Genomic DNA, 17,632 nt, shown 5'->3' on the forward strand with positions numbered 1-17,632 from the left:
GTTCTTATATTGCTTACATAACTAAAGATGATATCCATCACCTGACACTGAGATTCCTGCAATTCTATTAATCAGAAACTTGAAATAAAACATTTAGCCAAAATTAGAAAAAAATCTAAAAAAATATTTAAAAAATGTTTATTTTATCATAACCTTCATTTGGATATTTGAAATCTTCAGAGTAAGTGGTGCTATAATGAAATCTAAAATAAACTGAACCTCCTTAAATCAATTTTTTCCCAGATGAATATCTGTACCTGTTATTATAATTATGATTATTATTATTATTTATTTATTTATTTATTTATTTATTTTAACTGTATGTATTTCAATTTTATGGAAATCAAAATTATATTGAAAATATATATATTCAAATTCACTAAAGTATTCTAGCACAAATTAGAATGGGGGACAATATCGAATAAAGGTTGCATGTTTTTTTTTTTTTTTTTTTTTTTTTTATTATTATTATTATTATTATTATTATTATTATTATTTTCCTGCTGCAAGACTGGCTGGGCGAAATACATAATGTTTATAGGCTCACTGTTGCATTATGCTGATATAGAGTAGTTACACATTTAATTACTCAATATGCTTTATATAGAATGAAATTGTAGTCAATCGGGACATTCTATATACAAAATAACTTGATCACACTTCATACATATTTTAAGCAAAAGCAACTGTTATGATAATTAGTACAACATCATTGATTTTTTCCGTATAATTTCAGTCTAGATTTTAGACGTATATAATTCTTCAACCATTCAGAAATGAAAGCCACCTTTCAACATTATTTTATACTATATACTTTCTAAATAAAATGCCCATAGATCAATTGTAAATTGACTAAATTCTTTGCTTTTTAATTAGTCCAGGATGTTTTAATTTTTTTGGTTTTTGGTATCCTCAGCTATATTAATGTATTGAACGTTTCTCTGTGTAGACGGGGGGGGGGGGGGATGGGTGGGGTTGGGTGGGGGTTAATGATTGGTGACATCATAACAGTCTGTGACGTAGGCAAGAAGTTTTAAAGTCTTACTTCTGCGCAACAATGATAGTGAGAGTGTAATCGTGTGAATAGCAACAGAAATACATAAATACAAGTACATGTACTGCGGAATCATGATTGTTTGTGGGGATCAATGTGAATTTCGTGGGTGGCCCTTATCCATGAATGAACGTTCTTACGATCATTGAAATACACATACGTTTAGCCCAATTGTTTTATTTATCTTAATAAAATATGCAAGTTACCCACGAAATTACAACCCCACGAAGCAGTCAAATTTTGGTTACCGATGAACATTGACCCCAACATGATGATTCCACAGTATTTGACCACCAAGATGCTGATAAAAACAATTGCTTCTATATTAAGTTAAACGTAATTTTCTTAATTATTGTAATGAGATCTCTATAAATTTTGTTTAGTGACCAGTAAAGGCATATGGAGATTCAGAAATACCATTAGAAATATAAACACTATGCACTAAAATATATTATCATATTTTATTTTTATTTTATTGCCTATAAAGGCCGATAGCTATAGACAAATGGGATAACTCCAATTATCCATCAACATTTCTTATTTTTGAAGTAATATTCCGCGATCACTTGAATAAAGCGTTTATGTTTCTCAGCCGATTCGATACTCAAGAACAAGGTATGAGTACAATTAATTTTTTAGGTTATTGTCAAAAAATTGATGTTACAGGGTATCAGCTTGTATGAAAATACAGACTATCCGTGGGTCGTTATTTAACTTTCATTTTTCTTATTTTAATTACGGATTACTCCGTTCGCCTGGTCAACACAGGTCCACAGGAGATGGCTAACTACATGTATCATTTATATTTCATGGATACATGCTTACTCCTCCGAGGTGCAAGATCACACCTTTGTGTATAAAGGAAACTGTTTTTTTTTTTTTTTTTTTTTTTTTTTTTTTTTTTTTTGCCGTATAGGATTTCTATTGTTTAATTGATTTTGAAGAATGGTAACTCTTTTTATCATGACATTTTTTTCATATCAAAGAGCTAGGTTCACTTTATGCATAAAATGGCCATGTAGAAAGACTAATTTATTGACTTACACTCTCTGTCACACTCTATATCATTAAAATAAAAGTAGAGACTTGGTGCTTAAATTTTCTATATGAAAATTTTCTCTGAGTGTTCAAGTATTGGAAAACAAGTTTTGTAAAATTGCAGTATGATAGAATTTTGAATAACAGGTTTATTTCAGTACTTTCAACGAAGAATCAGAATATTAGCGCACTCCTCGATTTAAAAAAAGAAATATGTTTTGTTATCTTTAGACACGGGTCTATCATCATATACGTACATATTATAGATCGTAGTTGCGCTCTGTTCGAAATATTGAAAAGTAACTTAATTGTTTGGCAGTTTTTTGGAAGTTTTCAGAATACTGGAAAAATGACGCAATCCATGACGTCATACTGCATTGACCAGCCAGAAAATAATTTTTGATAGAGAAGCAGTGAGCAAGGGTCTAAATGATATTTAATGCATTGTCAAGTAAAATAAAGCTCTCTCTCTCTTATTTATTTTTTTACCAAAAAGGCCCTTAGTGAAGCTTTTTTGTTTGTTTGTCCAAACATTTTCAAGAAATATAAAAATGTATAAGCATAATTCGGTAAACTAAATGTGGGGATCCTGCATACTATGCACCAGTCTCAGATTAATCAACACCGATTTAACACGTCGATTTGTTAGAAAGAGGATAGGAGAAAAGTATTCCCCTGTCGACATCGACCCATCGCTTCTATGAAACATGAATAGTGCTTCTAAAAAGGCATGTGCATGTATATGAGTGATTTACTTTATTTTTTACATAGACCAGGAATGCTATGAATTGGTTTCGAAGTCAATCGAGGAAAGAAGAACAAAAGTCGGCAAAACAACCAGAGGTACAAGCAGCAAAAGCGAAGGGAATATGTAAGTTTCATTAATGGTAAAAATGTATGAGTCTGAAAAATCTTGTTAAAATGAAATACTTAACCGTATTTGTTATAGCAAACTTATAATCTATTCAGTTGGCTTGTACATGTACATTTACTTAATATAAGCCAAGAAGGATAACTTTGATAACATTTTATGCAAACTTTTTAATTAAATCACCCTTGCTGTTATAATGTATTGTCCTTAATTCTAAATTATGTGTATATTAAAGTTTTAAAATCGCTACAATCCTTAATTTCAGAGAAATACCCTTGATGAAAACCATCTTTTAATATTATAGTTTTGGTAGACCAGAGATGTATAGTCTGTTTAAATGCTATTTTAAAATATCAAGGCGTTGTCTGATTCCGATTCAATGTTAAATAAAAGAAACCAAAAAGGTTACATACATACAAATAACTTATATAATACATGTAAAGTAATTACAAAATGCAAATATGTGTCTGGAAGAAAAAAAAAAAAAAAAAAAAAAAAAAAAAAAAAAAAAAAATAATGCTTTAGTTTCACAATCAAATAAATTTGCTCCAATAGACAATTTCATTATATCTGTTGTCTCCTTTTCATATAATTCGAGCCGTAGTCTTCGAGTTAAACTGGCATAAGCGTTATCTGTCATTTTAAGTATTTTTACTGCCTTTTTAAAATAGATCTACACATGTGCACAATCAATGATTTATATTTTTTAGGTCTCCAGCCTGCATCAGTATATTTGTACTGATATCATTGATTGCTCTCGTTCTCGAGTTGTTAATTTGAATTTGTAGAAATAAATGAATAAATAAGAGGTTAAGATATATTTTGTCTTTTTTAATTTATTTATCTTTTTGCAGTTACAATGTCAACATTCACAAAACTATCATTGTTCTATTTCTTCCTCATCCTAATTTCTACAATATATTCTTAAAAAATCCGTTTAACATTCACCTGTATAAATTAAAGCAGTCTTGTCTCTTTTTTATGTTGTCCTGCATTAAGCAATATGGATCTGGCGATGTTTTAAAGGTATGAATACATATGTATCATCTTGTCTTTCTTTCATTCGATTATTGATAAAATCGTCATGTGCAATTTTGAGGGTATAACTGTTAGGGACACATTGTTCCTTTTACAATCAGATTCTGCTGTTGAGTGAAATTCCTGTAAAATAGTTGTACACCTGCTGAGGAAGCTATCTGAATATTGTTTGGCAACACATACGGGTTGTCTAGATCAACTGTCTTCAAAGGATTTATGTCAAATGTTTGACTCAATGCTATCGTTTGAGGTTTTTCGTTTTTGTGGCAGATGTCCCTAGATAATAAAATATTCATCACTCTTTGTACATGTATGATTCTCTCTTTCGGTCGTACAAAATTGAGAGACTGAAAAACCTTGAAATAACATGTGATTACCAAGTGTTTCGTACTCATTGGTATTTGTTGTAAATTACATTTGGTATTACGTATATACAATGCTTTGAAGCGTGATCGTTTTTTTAAAGAGTGTTGTCGTCTGATTAAAAACACAGTAAAGAGTAATAAAATTATTGGAAGTGCAACAACTAGCATTACAAATGCTGCTGCAAACAATATCAAAGTGAGCTGAAGAGTGTCCCCATAATTTAGGTTAGTGGCCTTGATTACCGATATGCTTTCTCAGGGTAACTCTGAAATATTATTTATGCGAGAGGATAATTATCCTACAGATTGAGAAAGTCTTCTATCGGTTAAGGTTGTTGAGAAAAAAAATCGGACTTCCTGAAAACTAGAAAAGGAGGAATTAGAAAATACATAACAAAATAACATGTAAAATGAGGAATTCTTTTAAATATACAAGTATATTTTTTAGATAGTAATAATACATGGACATGAGTGCGTAATCCCTACTGGCCTTTAAAATTAATGATTGTGTCACTTTTTACCGGTAATTTCTGATATTAACTGGTATTATATTGTTGGTACTGCGAATTTCTGATATTTACTGATATTTTTACTCTTGTTACTGATGAGTGCTGTTAGTTCTGATTATTACTGATATTTACTGTGGTTTTTACTATGCGTTCTGACAATTATTGATTTTTGCTTAGAGTTACTGTTGGTTCTGAGAATTGCTGATATTTACTGAGTTTTTCGCCTAAGTTCAAAAGACGTAAAGAGAAAATAGGAAGGGGGAGGGCAAGATTGACTAAATAAATTAAGGACATTTATTAATTTTATAACTTTTTTTCTGAAATCATAACAATTTAAAGTTTGTTACTTAAGTGGCAACAAATAAACTAAACATTTTTTCATAAATATTATTTTAAGTAATTATGTGTTTGATCTAATTTGATAATGGAACATTTTTAAAGTTTAAAAAACTTGAACTTGTCTACCGGCAAGAAGTTTCCAGCTGCTATTATTTACGTAACCTGCCTCCTGTTCCTCAAGTCCTATGGATTCACTTGTTTTATTTCAGTTGTCGAAATAGGCCTAAGAAAACCGTATTAAATCAGTTTCAGACTGAAATAAAATTTCAGTTAAATCATTAAAGTTAATTTTACCGAAATGTGAACCAATAATGAATAAAACTCTTAACAATTTTGGAATAATTTGATTTGAATGATCAAAAAGGATTCAAATTGTAGGTTAACCATACACATTTAAAATTCTGATTATTTTAATTATTACATTTAAATAATTGGTCGACGTATTTTTTTCCTCGGCGTCAAACGGATATATAAAATTCATAAAAAAGTTTTTAAAGCTATATCAGATTACAATTTAGAAAATGTACTATAAACATGATAAAATTATTTTTGACAAATGTTAGTGGATACGTTCCGATAAATAAAATGTCCCACAAGTTGACCTTCGCATACGATAAAACCGCCTTAGAACGACAAGTTTCATATCCAATCTTCATAATACTTATCTGAAATATGCAATTTCTGTCGTTCATTACTTGATGCAGAGAATATAGAAGTATCCGTTCATATCGGAAATGCGGTGTTAAGAGCCTAATACATTGGACATGGAGACCGACCTTAGGATGAGGCAGTATAAACCAAGGTAATCTGTCGCAGTAGTTGCGGGAACGAAACAGATCCCTTAATGATCAGAAGTGTATAGAACAGGTCAAAATTTCCTTTAGAAAGATATACATGTACCTCACTGCACAGTGCTTATAAGTGCAGACTCAGAAAAAATCTGCAGGACAAAGGTTATTCAATGCTTTTAAATGCTGCCGCATAAGGAGGATCCTTCACTGCTGCATGGCCGTACATGTACATGTAGGTGTAGGTTGAAATTCGAAGCTTTTAAAGGGCAATTGTGGCGTCCCAATATGAGTGAAAAATTATCAAAAGAAGAGAATACAAAAATAAAAATACATTCATTCTAAATATCATACAAAGAACAATGTGATTTTTCGTGCAAGAAAATACTTGATCACCTAAAAAAAAAATTAAAAAAGACATAGGATTTTTCCATGTATGTCATGATTGATACACTGCTTGTCAATGTTAAGGTTTTAGCAAATTATTAAACGAATAGTATAGAGCGAGGGAGAGGGAATCCCATCTTTAAAGAAATTTATAACTTTCATCCCAGAAGGAACAATTTTTTTTCCACAAATCGCTTCCTTAATCAATGCTGTGCATTATTACGTGCAGTCTCTCCAGTGAAAAAAAATATTCCGTTGATTTTAGCAGAAGTGCAGACAATCAACAATCTATATAAGTAAATAAGGACATAATGTACGAATAAAATGCACAAGAGTGTACAAGTTGATTTGTGAAGGAAACAACAGAAATACTTTTAGTGAAGCGTATTGTTGGAGTTAATTGAAACAAGCCTAAGATTGTACATTAAATACCTCAAATAAAATCCTAACAATCAAAACTAAATATATATATATATATATATATATATATATATATATATATATATATATATATATATATATATATATATATATATATATATATATATATATATATATATCATGTAACAGATTGAGCATGTTTATATCAGTTTGGAATTTTATTTCTTAGATTAATTTTATTTACAATCTGTCATTTTTAGTGAGTCAGTCTTGTTTTCCTGTTGCTTGCACTTATAAAAATATATATAAAAGAAATTACATGCCGTCAGGGGATATAGAAAAATTATTGAATTTTATCATTAATGTATTCGAAATGGTTCGAAAATAATTTGTCTGATTGCTCTGCTATGCTTGATTACAGAATTATTGAATACAGTGACATGTTTAAAAAAAACTATGATGGGCATTATACACAACCGGAAGCGCCGTAATGCATACGTAAAATGTACGGAAGCAAGAAATTGAGACACAATGGGTGTCACTTCCGTGTCCCTGCTGTGTATGACACGACGAGTGACAGAGAAGGCACTCATGGAATATCAAAAGCAGTCAGTTATGCAACATTTAAGCGACTGGTGGATTTGGAAATCTCTCTGTGTTATGTGTTCGTCTGCGTAAATTGTATATATATTGATTAAAGTAGAACCCCCCCCCCCCCCCCCCAAAAAAAAAAAAAAAATACAAATGATATCCAAATAAATCGAAAATAATGCAAGAAAGAAATAGGTCTGTTAAAATATGTTGTTATCAAAATGATGATTGTAAGTTGAAATTAGATAGAAGAGAGAGGATAGAATTTCAACTTCTATTCTTCAAATAATATTTCCGGCAAAGTTTGATGAATAAAAGATATATTAAGAAAGCATCTAATCATAAGAAATAATTTCAAAATTTGTAAAGGGATGGTTAAATGCCTGGAAAAAAAAATACACCATTTAATGACTATTTGGGGGGAGAATGATTTTTAAGCGAAATCGGCACTCTGACGCGTGCCTGATATATAGACGACAAGCACGTGCTTCTTTCTTTATAATTTTACTTACTGGTAAAGTGCAGCTGTCCCGTTTATCTTCATATTTTTCCCACTACATACTAGCAAAAACATTTAATAAAATAACTTGTAAAGTAAGAAAAAAGTCAGTATTTGATTATAAAATATTTGCATTATTTAATAAAAACATTTCAAGAAGAATGAAAGAAAAAAAAACTATATAAATTAAATTTAGCATTATGGTAAGGTCAGCATGTATCTGAAAAATGTAATTTTATGGACAATATAAATCAATACATTTTAAATCTGAACCTAAATATCTTCGTATTTTGTTTTTTGTCGTAAAGCCGAAGTTTTAAACGTGTGTGTTTCTTTATTGTCATCTAGTTAGGTCAATAACAACAATACTAGAATGGCCTTGAAGTAAATTTAATATATAACATAGACAAAAGATGAGTCCCAAATATTTTACGAGTTCACATATTTTAGAGTATCCTTCTTTCATTAGACTTCAATGAGAAAAAAAAAACTGTCTCATTTGATAGGAACACTCAACTCAGTATGCAAGATCTTAGAAGATGTGTTTTTAATATAATATTGTGATTGATAAAAAAAAAAAAGTTTGTGCTGAAAAGGTAATTAATAATGTTTAGAATTTTCATTTGAAATATCATAAATATTGTTCAAAATCAAAAGAAATCCTTTATCTTAAACACATTTAAAGCTATCTGGACCAATGTGCATTAATCTGAAAGACAAAGATCATTGAAAAACAACTGTATTAGTTTTTTCACCCAAGAATGGAAGGCCTTTACAAAGCTGAATGGTAAAGAGTGTGTATACCAGTATGAATCGGATGATGTATTGTTTAAATCTCTTCTTTTTATTTTTTGCACTTGTTTTTTTATTCTACCATTACTGTAACATTCAGAAGGGGTGTGTATATATGTTTATATATTATGTATATTTAAAAACTTTTGTGCAATGGGGAGTTTCAAATTGGTTTTTAAAAGGAAAATATACAAAATGAAAGAAATGAAAAAAAAAAAAATCAACTAGATGGTGCTTAATCTTTGAAACCAAAAATGTCACTACATAATATTATTTTTTCTAAACTTTGTATAATAATAGTCAGAGTAACCCTTCCATTTCGCCATTTTTTTTCCCTCTTCCTTCTTTTGTATGCAATCCTATCAGAATAAATATGTGGGTGTTTGTGAATTAGGTTAAAAAAAACCTATACTAGCAGTAGTAAGTTGAAGGAGTGTGCAAAATCCTGATATATATATATATATATATATATATATATATATATATATATATATATATATATATATATATATATATATATAATGATTATGACGTTAAACTAAGCGGAACGTTTAATGTCTATATTTGTTGTTTATTGTTTATGAATTAAATAGCTTACTTAGAGAGGATGAACAAACGAAAACTACATACAAAAACTGTCGTTTTATCAGCAGTAAACGTCAGCCTAAAAACCTTAAGAGAATACTTTGTTCCTCCCAATTCGCTGACCATAATTATACAGTGTCAAAGTGTACGGACCCTCGCTGCGGCACATGTGACTACATTACAGAAGGGACGAGTTATAGTTTTAACGGGCGTGAATTTAAAGTTAATGCCAACATGTCATGTGATACGAAAGATGTCATATACGCCATCATATGTCCTGGATGCAAAGAATATTATATTGGTGAAACTGGCAACAGTCTCCGTGCCCGTGTACGTGTACATAAGCAACACATCAGTACACCTGAATATAGACAAATCCAGTTAAGTGCACACCTGGAAACTTGTGGAAAAAAACGATTTAACATTTTCCCTTTTTATAAACTCAGATGTGCCAGTGATATCCAGAGACGGGAAAAAGAAAAACATTTTATTTGTATTCTAAAGCCAAAACTTAATAGTCTCTTATAAACTACCGATGATTTTCCCGAACTTTTTCATCATCATTGCAGTATTTTATCTATGACGTCACAATATAGACATTAAACGTTCCGCTTAGTTTAACGTCATAATCATTGTTACTATGTTACCGTTGTATACATTTTTGTAATGTAAAGCTTCTGAAGATTTTTAATGAAAGCGCTAAAGCTTTACGGAGGATTCTTGTGTTTTCTTTTTATATTTGTTTAATATTGTAATCCGATTACTGAGACTTTATTTCAATTTTGGATATATATATATATATATATATATATATATATATATATATATATATATATATATATATATATATATATATATATATATATATATATATATATAAGAAAAATATGTGTAAAAGAAAATCAATGTAATAAATTTAATTAATTACTTGATCACAAATTACAATTTAGGAAATAAATCGTGTGTTGATCCTTTTCTACCACTTTTATATCATGTTTATAGCACCAAAAAAAAAAAAAATAGTCAACCGGAAGGGGGTATTAATTTATTTCACCTTTGATCTTTATCATAACAATTTATCGACGGATAACTAAATCTTTACCGGAGAAGAGACAAAGGGATAAGACCAAATTTGAGCAGGCGACAGGGACTGTTTCCTCCTTCATGTATTCTGATCGTTATTCTGTTGTTTTTAGGGGTCCATGTGTGTTCTACTTCTAATATTTAATGTCGAGTTAGACTATTGGACATGAGCATTGTCGTAATTTTTACTTTTCACCTATTAAAATATTTAGGCACAAAAAAGGGGGAAAAAAATACACGTATTACAATATAAGTAAAAACAAAATCAAAGAAAAGGACTAAATAGATTTTTCAGAATTCAGAATTATGAGATAGCTAACTTTCATATTCTGGGCCGCAGGAAACACTAATGTATTCGTTTTCGTATGGGACTTTCGAGGTAGTGGAGAACTGATTGCTGTCAGAGAGTTCTTTTACATCAGTGTCGCAGTCGTCCTCACATTGGGAACATTGACTTGAATTGCAAAACGTTTCTTCTCGTCCCTGTGGTTTTATTGTGCATAGATGTAATGCGGTATGGTCAACTATCGAGTCATCTTTTTTATTTTTTTCATTCTCTTCCTTATCAACATCACTGTTTGAATAGCAATTATCTTTGTTTTTCCTGTTGTCCTTGTTTGTACTTATTTCCAAGAAGCAGGAGTTATTTTCTGTGCAGTGTGATATTATGATTTTCGTATTTCCTCTGCATACAGTTCTAACAGTATCCTTCGATTCAATCAATGCACATTTTTGTTCATTCTTATTAAAAATTGCATAATTTCCTCTAGAACGCCATTTACATATTAATACATTGAATGCTGTGAACAAAGTGAATACAACTAATACTCCAGCAATAAAGAGAAGGAAATCACGAAGCGAAAACGAAATAATTTGATTAACTAAAGAAGAAGACTGGACGCTTTTTAAAGATAATTTGCTTTCTGTAGATGATGACGTAGCAGTGGTGGAGAAGTCATGGCTGTCTGTGGATGACTGATTGGTTGCGGAGTGGATATCTGATGCGTTGTCTGAAATTAAATTTCAACATCTCATACCATAGAAATCAGACCCAAAGACCATAAACTAAGAATAGACTTAACTCAAAATTTTGATTCTAAATATCTTGAGATTACATTAAATTCCATGTTCGTATAATACTTTAATACATATGATGATAATTTTGTTTGGTTACCAAAATGATTTCAGAAATTATCTATATTAAAAAAAATGTTTTAAGGCCAGAAATTTATTTTATATCTACTGACAAGATACATCAAATATGTATAAAATGTACCTAAACAACCAGTGATAAAGTTACATGTTTGTTGTTCACATTGGCATTTTTCATCACAGTCTATTCCGTAATATGGATATGGACATGTCCTATTACAGTAAACATCGAAGTACCCTATGCTACACTCTGGAAAAAAGAAAGTCAATTAATAAAAATAGAAAAATGTTCGAGTAGTTACAGCCTCTTTGATTTTGCAAACGGAGAACTTTCAAAATAGGAAAAAACAAGTCTGTTTTGAAATACATAGTAATTTATCATTTCAAATAACAATTATTATATCTTGTAGTTATTTTTACTAAGATCGATACTGGCATTTTTACAATATTTGAAACAGCATAAGCATGTAATGCCAAAAAAGTACATGCATATATTATATGTTCGTAAAAGTATTTACTGATACAGTCCTGCAGTTCTTCATCCCATGTATAGCCGAAGCAGCATTTATTTTTCCTTTTGTGAAAATAAATGGATAAATTAATCAAATGACATCAAACATTCTAAGCATTAAATTACACATGAATTACATATATAAAGTGTTAACGAAAAAATAATTCCTGATATTAACAGGTCTGTTTTATGCTTTATTTCTATGATATAATATTTCACGGTTATATTTACATTAAAAACTAGTTAAAAATTTAAATAACATAATTTTGCAGTTACATATAATTGAGTATATATAAGTAAGGTTAATAAGGCATACAGGACAACACACAAATGTTTTCTCAAGCATAATTTGTTGTTTGTTTCACCTGCAATCGAGAATGTTTTCAATCATGATAAGACCTGGAAATGAGGGCACTGAGTACTGATTTTTTTTTTTTTTTTTTTTTTTTTATAGAAGCTTCGTGATTGGGAGGCACGGGTTCGATACTCGTTCTCCGCGCCGCGTCAGACCAAAGACGTGATAATAGTTAATGACTGTTCTTTTGTCAAGAGTCCGGCAATAGACACCACTGATTGTTTAAATGGGGCTTTAAAAACCGAGGTAACGGTAGACGATGATACGAAAAGGAACCCTCACTTCACCATGGTCCTTAAAGTCAAGTATAAGTAAAACAAATAAAATCTCTTCACCGGTATATCTGGACGTCTATATATAAGTAAAGTTTATCGAATGAGATGTAAAACAACAATAAATCAATAGAAATTTGAGTAAATCTTGAAATTTTCTTTTTAATGTTTTAATTAATTTATCTTAATTATTTCTCTTTAATAGAATTGTTCTATAATTGTTAAATCAATCATTAATAGCCTATTTCAAAATAGGACCCAAGATTCTAAACTAATGCAATATTTTCAATTTCTTTTTTTTTTTTCTTTTTTCTTTTTGGTTAAATGACGTTTTTTTTTAATTTTTGTTGCAAAACCGCGAGGTCAATTGATTTCTAAGAACGCTCATTTCTGAAAAGCCCTCAGTAAATTCCGATTAGTATTTGAGCTTGCGTTTCAACAAACTTGAAACAAACCAACAGTTTTTAGGTCGTTTATCTACAAGTACCAGAGGACTTTCCCGAAATGGAAAGTCTCTTTTAAAGAAGATATTTGAAAAGGAATGAGGAACAAATATAAAGGCATGACAGAACCCAACCAATGGCAGAAGCGGGAAAAATATTTATATATCATCAGATTCTCGGAAACAAGAGAGCAGGAATATATTCAAAAGTAGAACCCTAGTCATGAACTTTGATTTCAGCAAAAAAGGGAAATACATTGATAAATTTTAAACCTTGGATTTTGTTATTACGTCTATGGCGATGACTTTTTTTTTTAACTCGATGCGAAATTTTCAAAGAACCAACAGAATACAAAATTTTGTAATATATATATTTTTTTAAATATAAAATGCATTTTTGTTTTATCAAAATAATGGAATTTGAATTCAACCCAAACATTTTCATTTTTGCTTTAAATATTAGTACATAAACGGGTATAGATTTACCCGAAGACGGAAAACTTTAAATCGGATCTTTCAATGCTATTACGCCATTAAATAAAATATTTACTAATGATATAAAATGTATATTTTCCTTGCAATCACCTTGCTTAGAGGTTCATAAATTTTCCTCTTTTTTATATCCTTTATAAGGTATTATATGCTCGAAAATAGGAGAAAATGTTTTATTGATATATTGAATTACTAATTATAGTCGGTTTATGACTTTTAGCACATAAAGCAATAAAACTTGCTATACCATTTTGTATTCATATACATGTAGGACATTTGTACATGAAGTTATTTAAGTGCATGGGTAACTTTTTAAGAATGCACTCAATCTGGTTATTCATATTTTGACATTTTATGTTCTTATTCTTATTTGGAAAAGAAATCTAATCTCCTCTAAAATTCATGTTAACTTCTGAAAAGGCATATTTTTTCTAATTATTTAATTATAATTTTAGCCAGCAAATATAAATATATTTTATTTGTAAATGTCAAAGTAAAAGATTAAGTGTCTTACTATTATAAGCAAAATTTTGAATTCGCGAGTGGAAGATAGAAAAAAAAATGCTGATAAGGATGTTCAATTCAAAGTTTCATGAAGTTTATAAGGTAGAAAAAAGCTACAAGAATCGATATAAAAGGCAGCATTGTATTTTAATGACATGCAGATGAAGCACTGTAGATCACATTTACGACTTCAGATTATGTATTTTTTTGATATTCGATTGAAGCGTCAAACTTTTCTCTCATTGTTTCCATCAACCTTCATCAAATTATTGATTTATAAAAAGCAAAGATCCATTTTGTGACACAGTGCTATTTGGGATATTTAGACATTTTTTTTTTTTTATACTTCTCAAAAAAGCTTTTTTTTCTGTGGTAAGATGAAGAGCGAATAGTTTTGATCTAGCTATAAGTTTATAAAAATGATTTAGGCTGATGGTCGGACAGAATTGAAATTTTAGTTTTATCTGGAAAAATATTATGTATAGAATTGATATGCAATAGTCCAATGAATTTCAAAGTGAAAACTTACCCGTCACATCTCTGAGGCTCCGGTGTTATACCTTTCGCTGCAAGTGTTTGTAAATATAACAATAAAACCAAAATAATACCAGCACTTGGACATGCTGGCATTTCTCTCTGACATCGGTTGAAAGGTTTGAGTTTCACGGAAATATAAAAAAAACGATCAAAATATAATTGGGTCATTAAAATTTGCATTTCCTTTATTCGGGGAAATCTTATTTTTCTTTATTAGAACAATTTTTTTTATTCCATTCACACTTTCAGTATTACAATATCACCCATGTTTTTCCTTGTTAACCAACATGTCTTTACCCTTTCGTTCCAACATTGTCCTCTTTGAAAACTTTAATCTTACTTCAAAAACCATGAAAATACAATTTGAAACAGTAATTATGGTAGGATCGGATGGAGGAAGACGCAATTTATTACATGAAATTTATTTCCCTCTAATTTCTATTTAAAGTTTAAAGTAAATCGGCACCCGCCAATTGTTTTGATTTGGTGTAAAATACGGAGGATGGAAACTCTAAATGTAGCAACGCAACGTGCAAGGAGTTGAGCTTCTTGAGTCATACGATTCAAGAAGGTGGGGATTGTGTTGCAATTTTAGCAGTTGCTTGTAAGATATGTAAACTCAGTTTATCATTTTTCATGAGAAGTTGTTAGAGTGTCTCATCAACAAACAATTAAAAGAATCTATTTTATCCCAAAACACAATTTTGTGTAGACAATTTGACAATATTTTGGAGTATATAATGAGAAACAGCCTGGAAACAGTGAAACATTTTATTACCTTCACATGTCAACTAGGGGAAAAGGTTTTTTTTTTTTTTTTTTTTTTTTTTTTTTGGATTAAAAGTTTTAAGATAACGGAGACTGAATAAAACAGAAACAACATCAACATTATTCTTTAGTGTATTGCTGCTGTCATTTTCTTTTCTCAAAGAATTAGAAACGATTTAGAAACAAGAAAATGAGAAATAGTCAAGAATGACTTTGATATTCTTAAAACAATAGAGGCATGCAGTCTGTGCTTTTGATTTAAATTTTGTTAGATAACAGATAACCAGTGCAACAGAAACATCTGTAAGATTTGTGTCCCGCACTGCTATCCTACAGTAACTTATGAAATCTTGACAGATTAATTTATGTTTCAGTGCCTTAAACCTATATTCAAAATTGTTGACATTTACACAAGAGGATCCACCCTTTGCTCTTTGTGACACTCCATTTTTGAGTCTCTATCCTCCGCATTTTTCACCAAGCCAATTATTTTTATAGCTAGTAGCAAAAATCATTCTTTTAAAGAGATGATAAAATTTGACAAATAACATCGGATGTTATTATTGCTCCTTCTTTAAAGACTTTTTTTTCAAAATTATCTGCAAAGCATGCTCATGAAAAATGACGAAAAATCCTACAGCCACTTTACTTTAAATGACAGTGTTAAAATGTTCAGTTAGTTTATGTACTTAACATTAAAGGGGTAGTCCCCCAATCAAAGAGCTCAAAGCGATTTGTATCATCGTAACCTTGAATGAGCTGTTACCACAAACGAACTTTATCCTGCTATAACAGTTTACTTAAGTTCCAGTTATTTCCGTAGATACAAAAAGCAAGCATTTCTAATATTTTTTTTTTTCTTAAAGCATTTTGGATCTGTTAGCGTTGACTTTCTGGGATGTTTTCTTCCATCATATCTTCCATCGATACCATTTTTTGAAGTCCAAATTTATACACGTTCAGAGCACATTTTACTCATTATTTTTTTGAATTGATTATTATTATTTTAAATGTTGTTATATGCACAACATTATATATTCCCCAATATAACATTAAACAATCAAACTAAATTCATACTTAATAGTTCACTCTAGTGAAGAATATATATATATATATATATATATATATATATATATATATATATATATATATATATATATATATATATATATATATATATATATATATATATATATATATATATATATATATATATAATAACTAATTATACGACGAAATTTATTGCGATTTTTTCCTCTACATTTTGAAACCTCACCCTTGAGGTTGCAAACTATATGTAAATGTGCATTTCAAAAGGTAAGATATGATAAGATAGAATTATTTTGTCAACATCTTTCTTCAACATATCAGTTGATTAGGTACAGACCCTGAAACGTGCTACTACCCCACACGCACGCTGCACGAACGGTACACGCTCGCTACACGGTTTGCACGAAACGCTGCACGGTTTACACGAAACGCTACACGGTTTGCACGAAAGGCTGGACGGTTTACACGAAAGGCTGCACGAAACGTTTCTACACGTTTCTCACACGCTTTGTACACGATTCTTGCACGCTTTGGCCTCGATCTGGATTTTCTATTCGGAATCTCTCAGGCATTATCTATTTTTTTACGGGTTAAATATAGATTAATTAAGAGTCGCAATCTTTCACCGTACGTTTTAAATTAAAACTCGCTACACCTGTACTACATGTTTATAAACTGATAGAAATATTCAAGGTTTAGTAGTTAATAATTCATGATTGTCTTTCCGTTTGTAATCCGCTTGTTTTAAGGTGATATGTCCATCATCGTCAGTGTACATCTTTTTTTCTCTCTAAATTTTACACTGCAAGAGAAACATTTATATTTGTCCCTCATAATTTCTTTCGGCATAATTTTTTTAAGTATTATATTAAAATCTCGTTTATTAGCGAAATATAACTTTAGTAATTAATTTTAATAAATATTGTATTATGTTTATTTCCGTAAACGAATTTATTTAATTCAGGTTCACCTCTTTGATATGCAAAATTAATAAGTACATTGCAGAAAAGAGGATGATTATGCATTTTCTTTCTTTCTCTCTGTTGGTCGTGGGCGAGGAGGGGGGATTACCGAGATCTTACTTGTGTATCTGTAAATCTGACATGGCTAAAGACCACCGACAGTCGTTTCAGTAATAATACTATCGGGAAAAAAATTATTAGAGAAACGAAGTAACTGTGCTTAAAAATATTCATGTCTCCAGCGAGATTTAATAAAATAAAACATTT

At 30.1% G+C, this 17,632-nt stretch overlaps 1 protein-coding gene across 1 annotated transcript; it reads right to left on the reverse strand.

Moving 5' to 3' along the window:
- Nucleotides 1-10,635: 10,635 nt before the first annotated feature.
- On the reverse strand, nt 10,636-14,678 carry LOC133200471 (uncharacterized). The gene is made up of 4 exons (XM_061336262.1): nt 14,578-14,678; nt 11,991-12,046; nt 11,597-11,722; nt 10,636-11,330 (listed from the first exon to the last, which is right to left on the reverse strand). Exons 1-4 carry the CDS (start codon nt 14,676-14,678, stop codon nt 10,636-10,638), a joined length of 978 nt encoding a protein of 325 aa, XP_061192246.1.
- Nucleotides 14,679-17,632: the final 2,954 nt, after the last annotated feature.

Source organism: Saccostrea echinata, unplaced genomic scaffold (genome assembly GCF_033153115.1).
Source record: "Saccostrea echinata isolate AGI-Se365-2 ecotype Australia unplaced genomic scaffold, CSIRO_AGI_Sech_v1 ptg000040l, whole genome shotgun sequence".
NCBI lineage: Eukaryota > Metazoa > Mollusca > Bivalvia > Ostreida > Ostreidae > Saccostrea > Saccostrea echinata.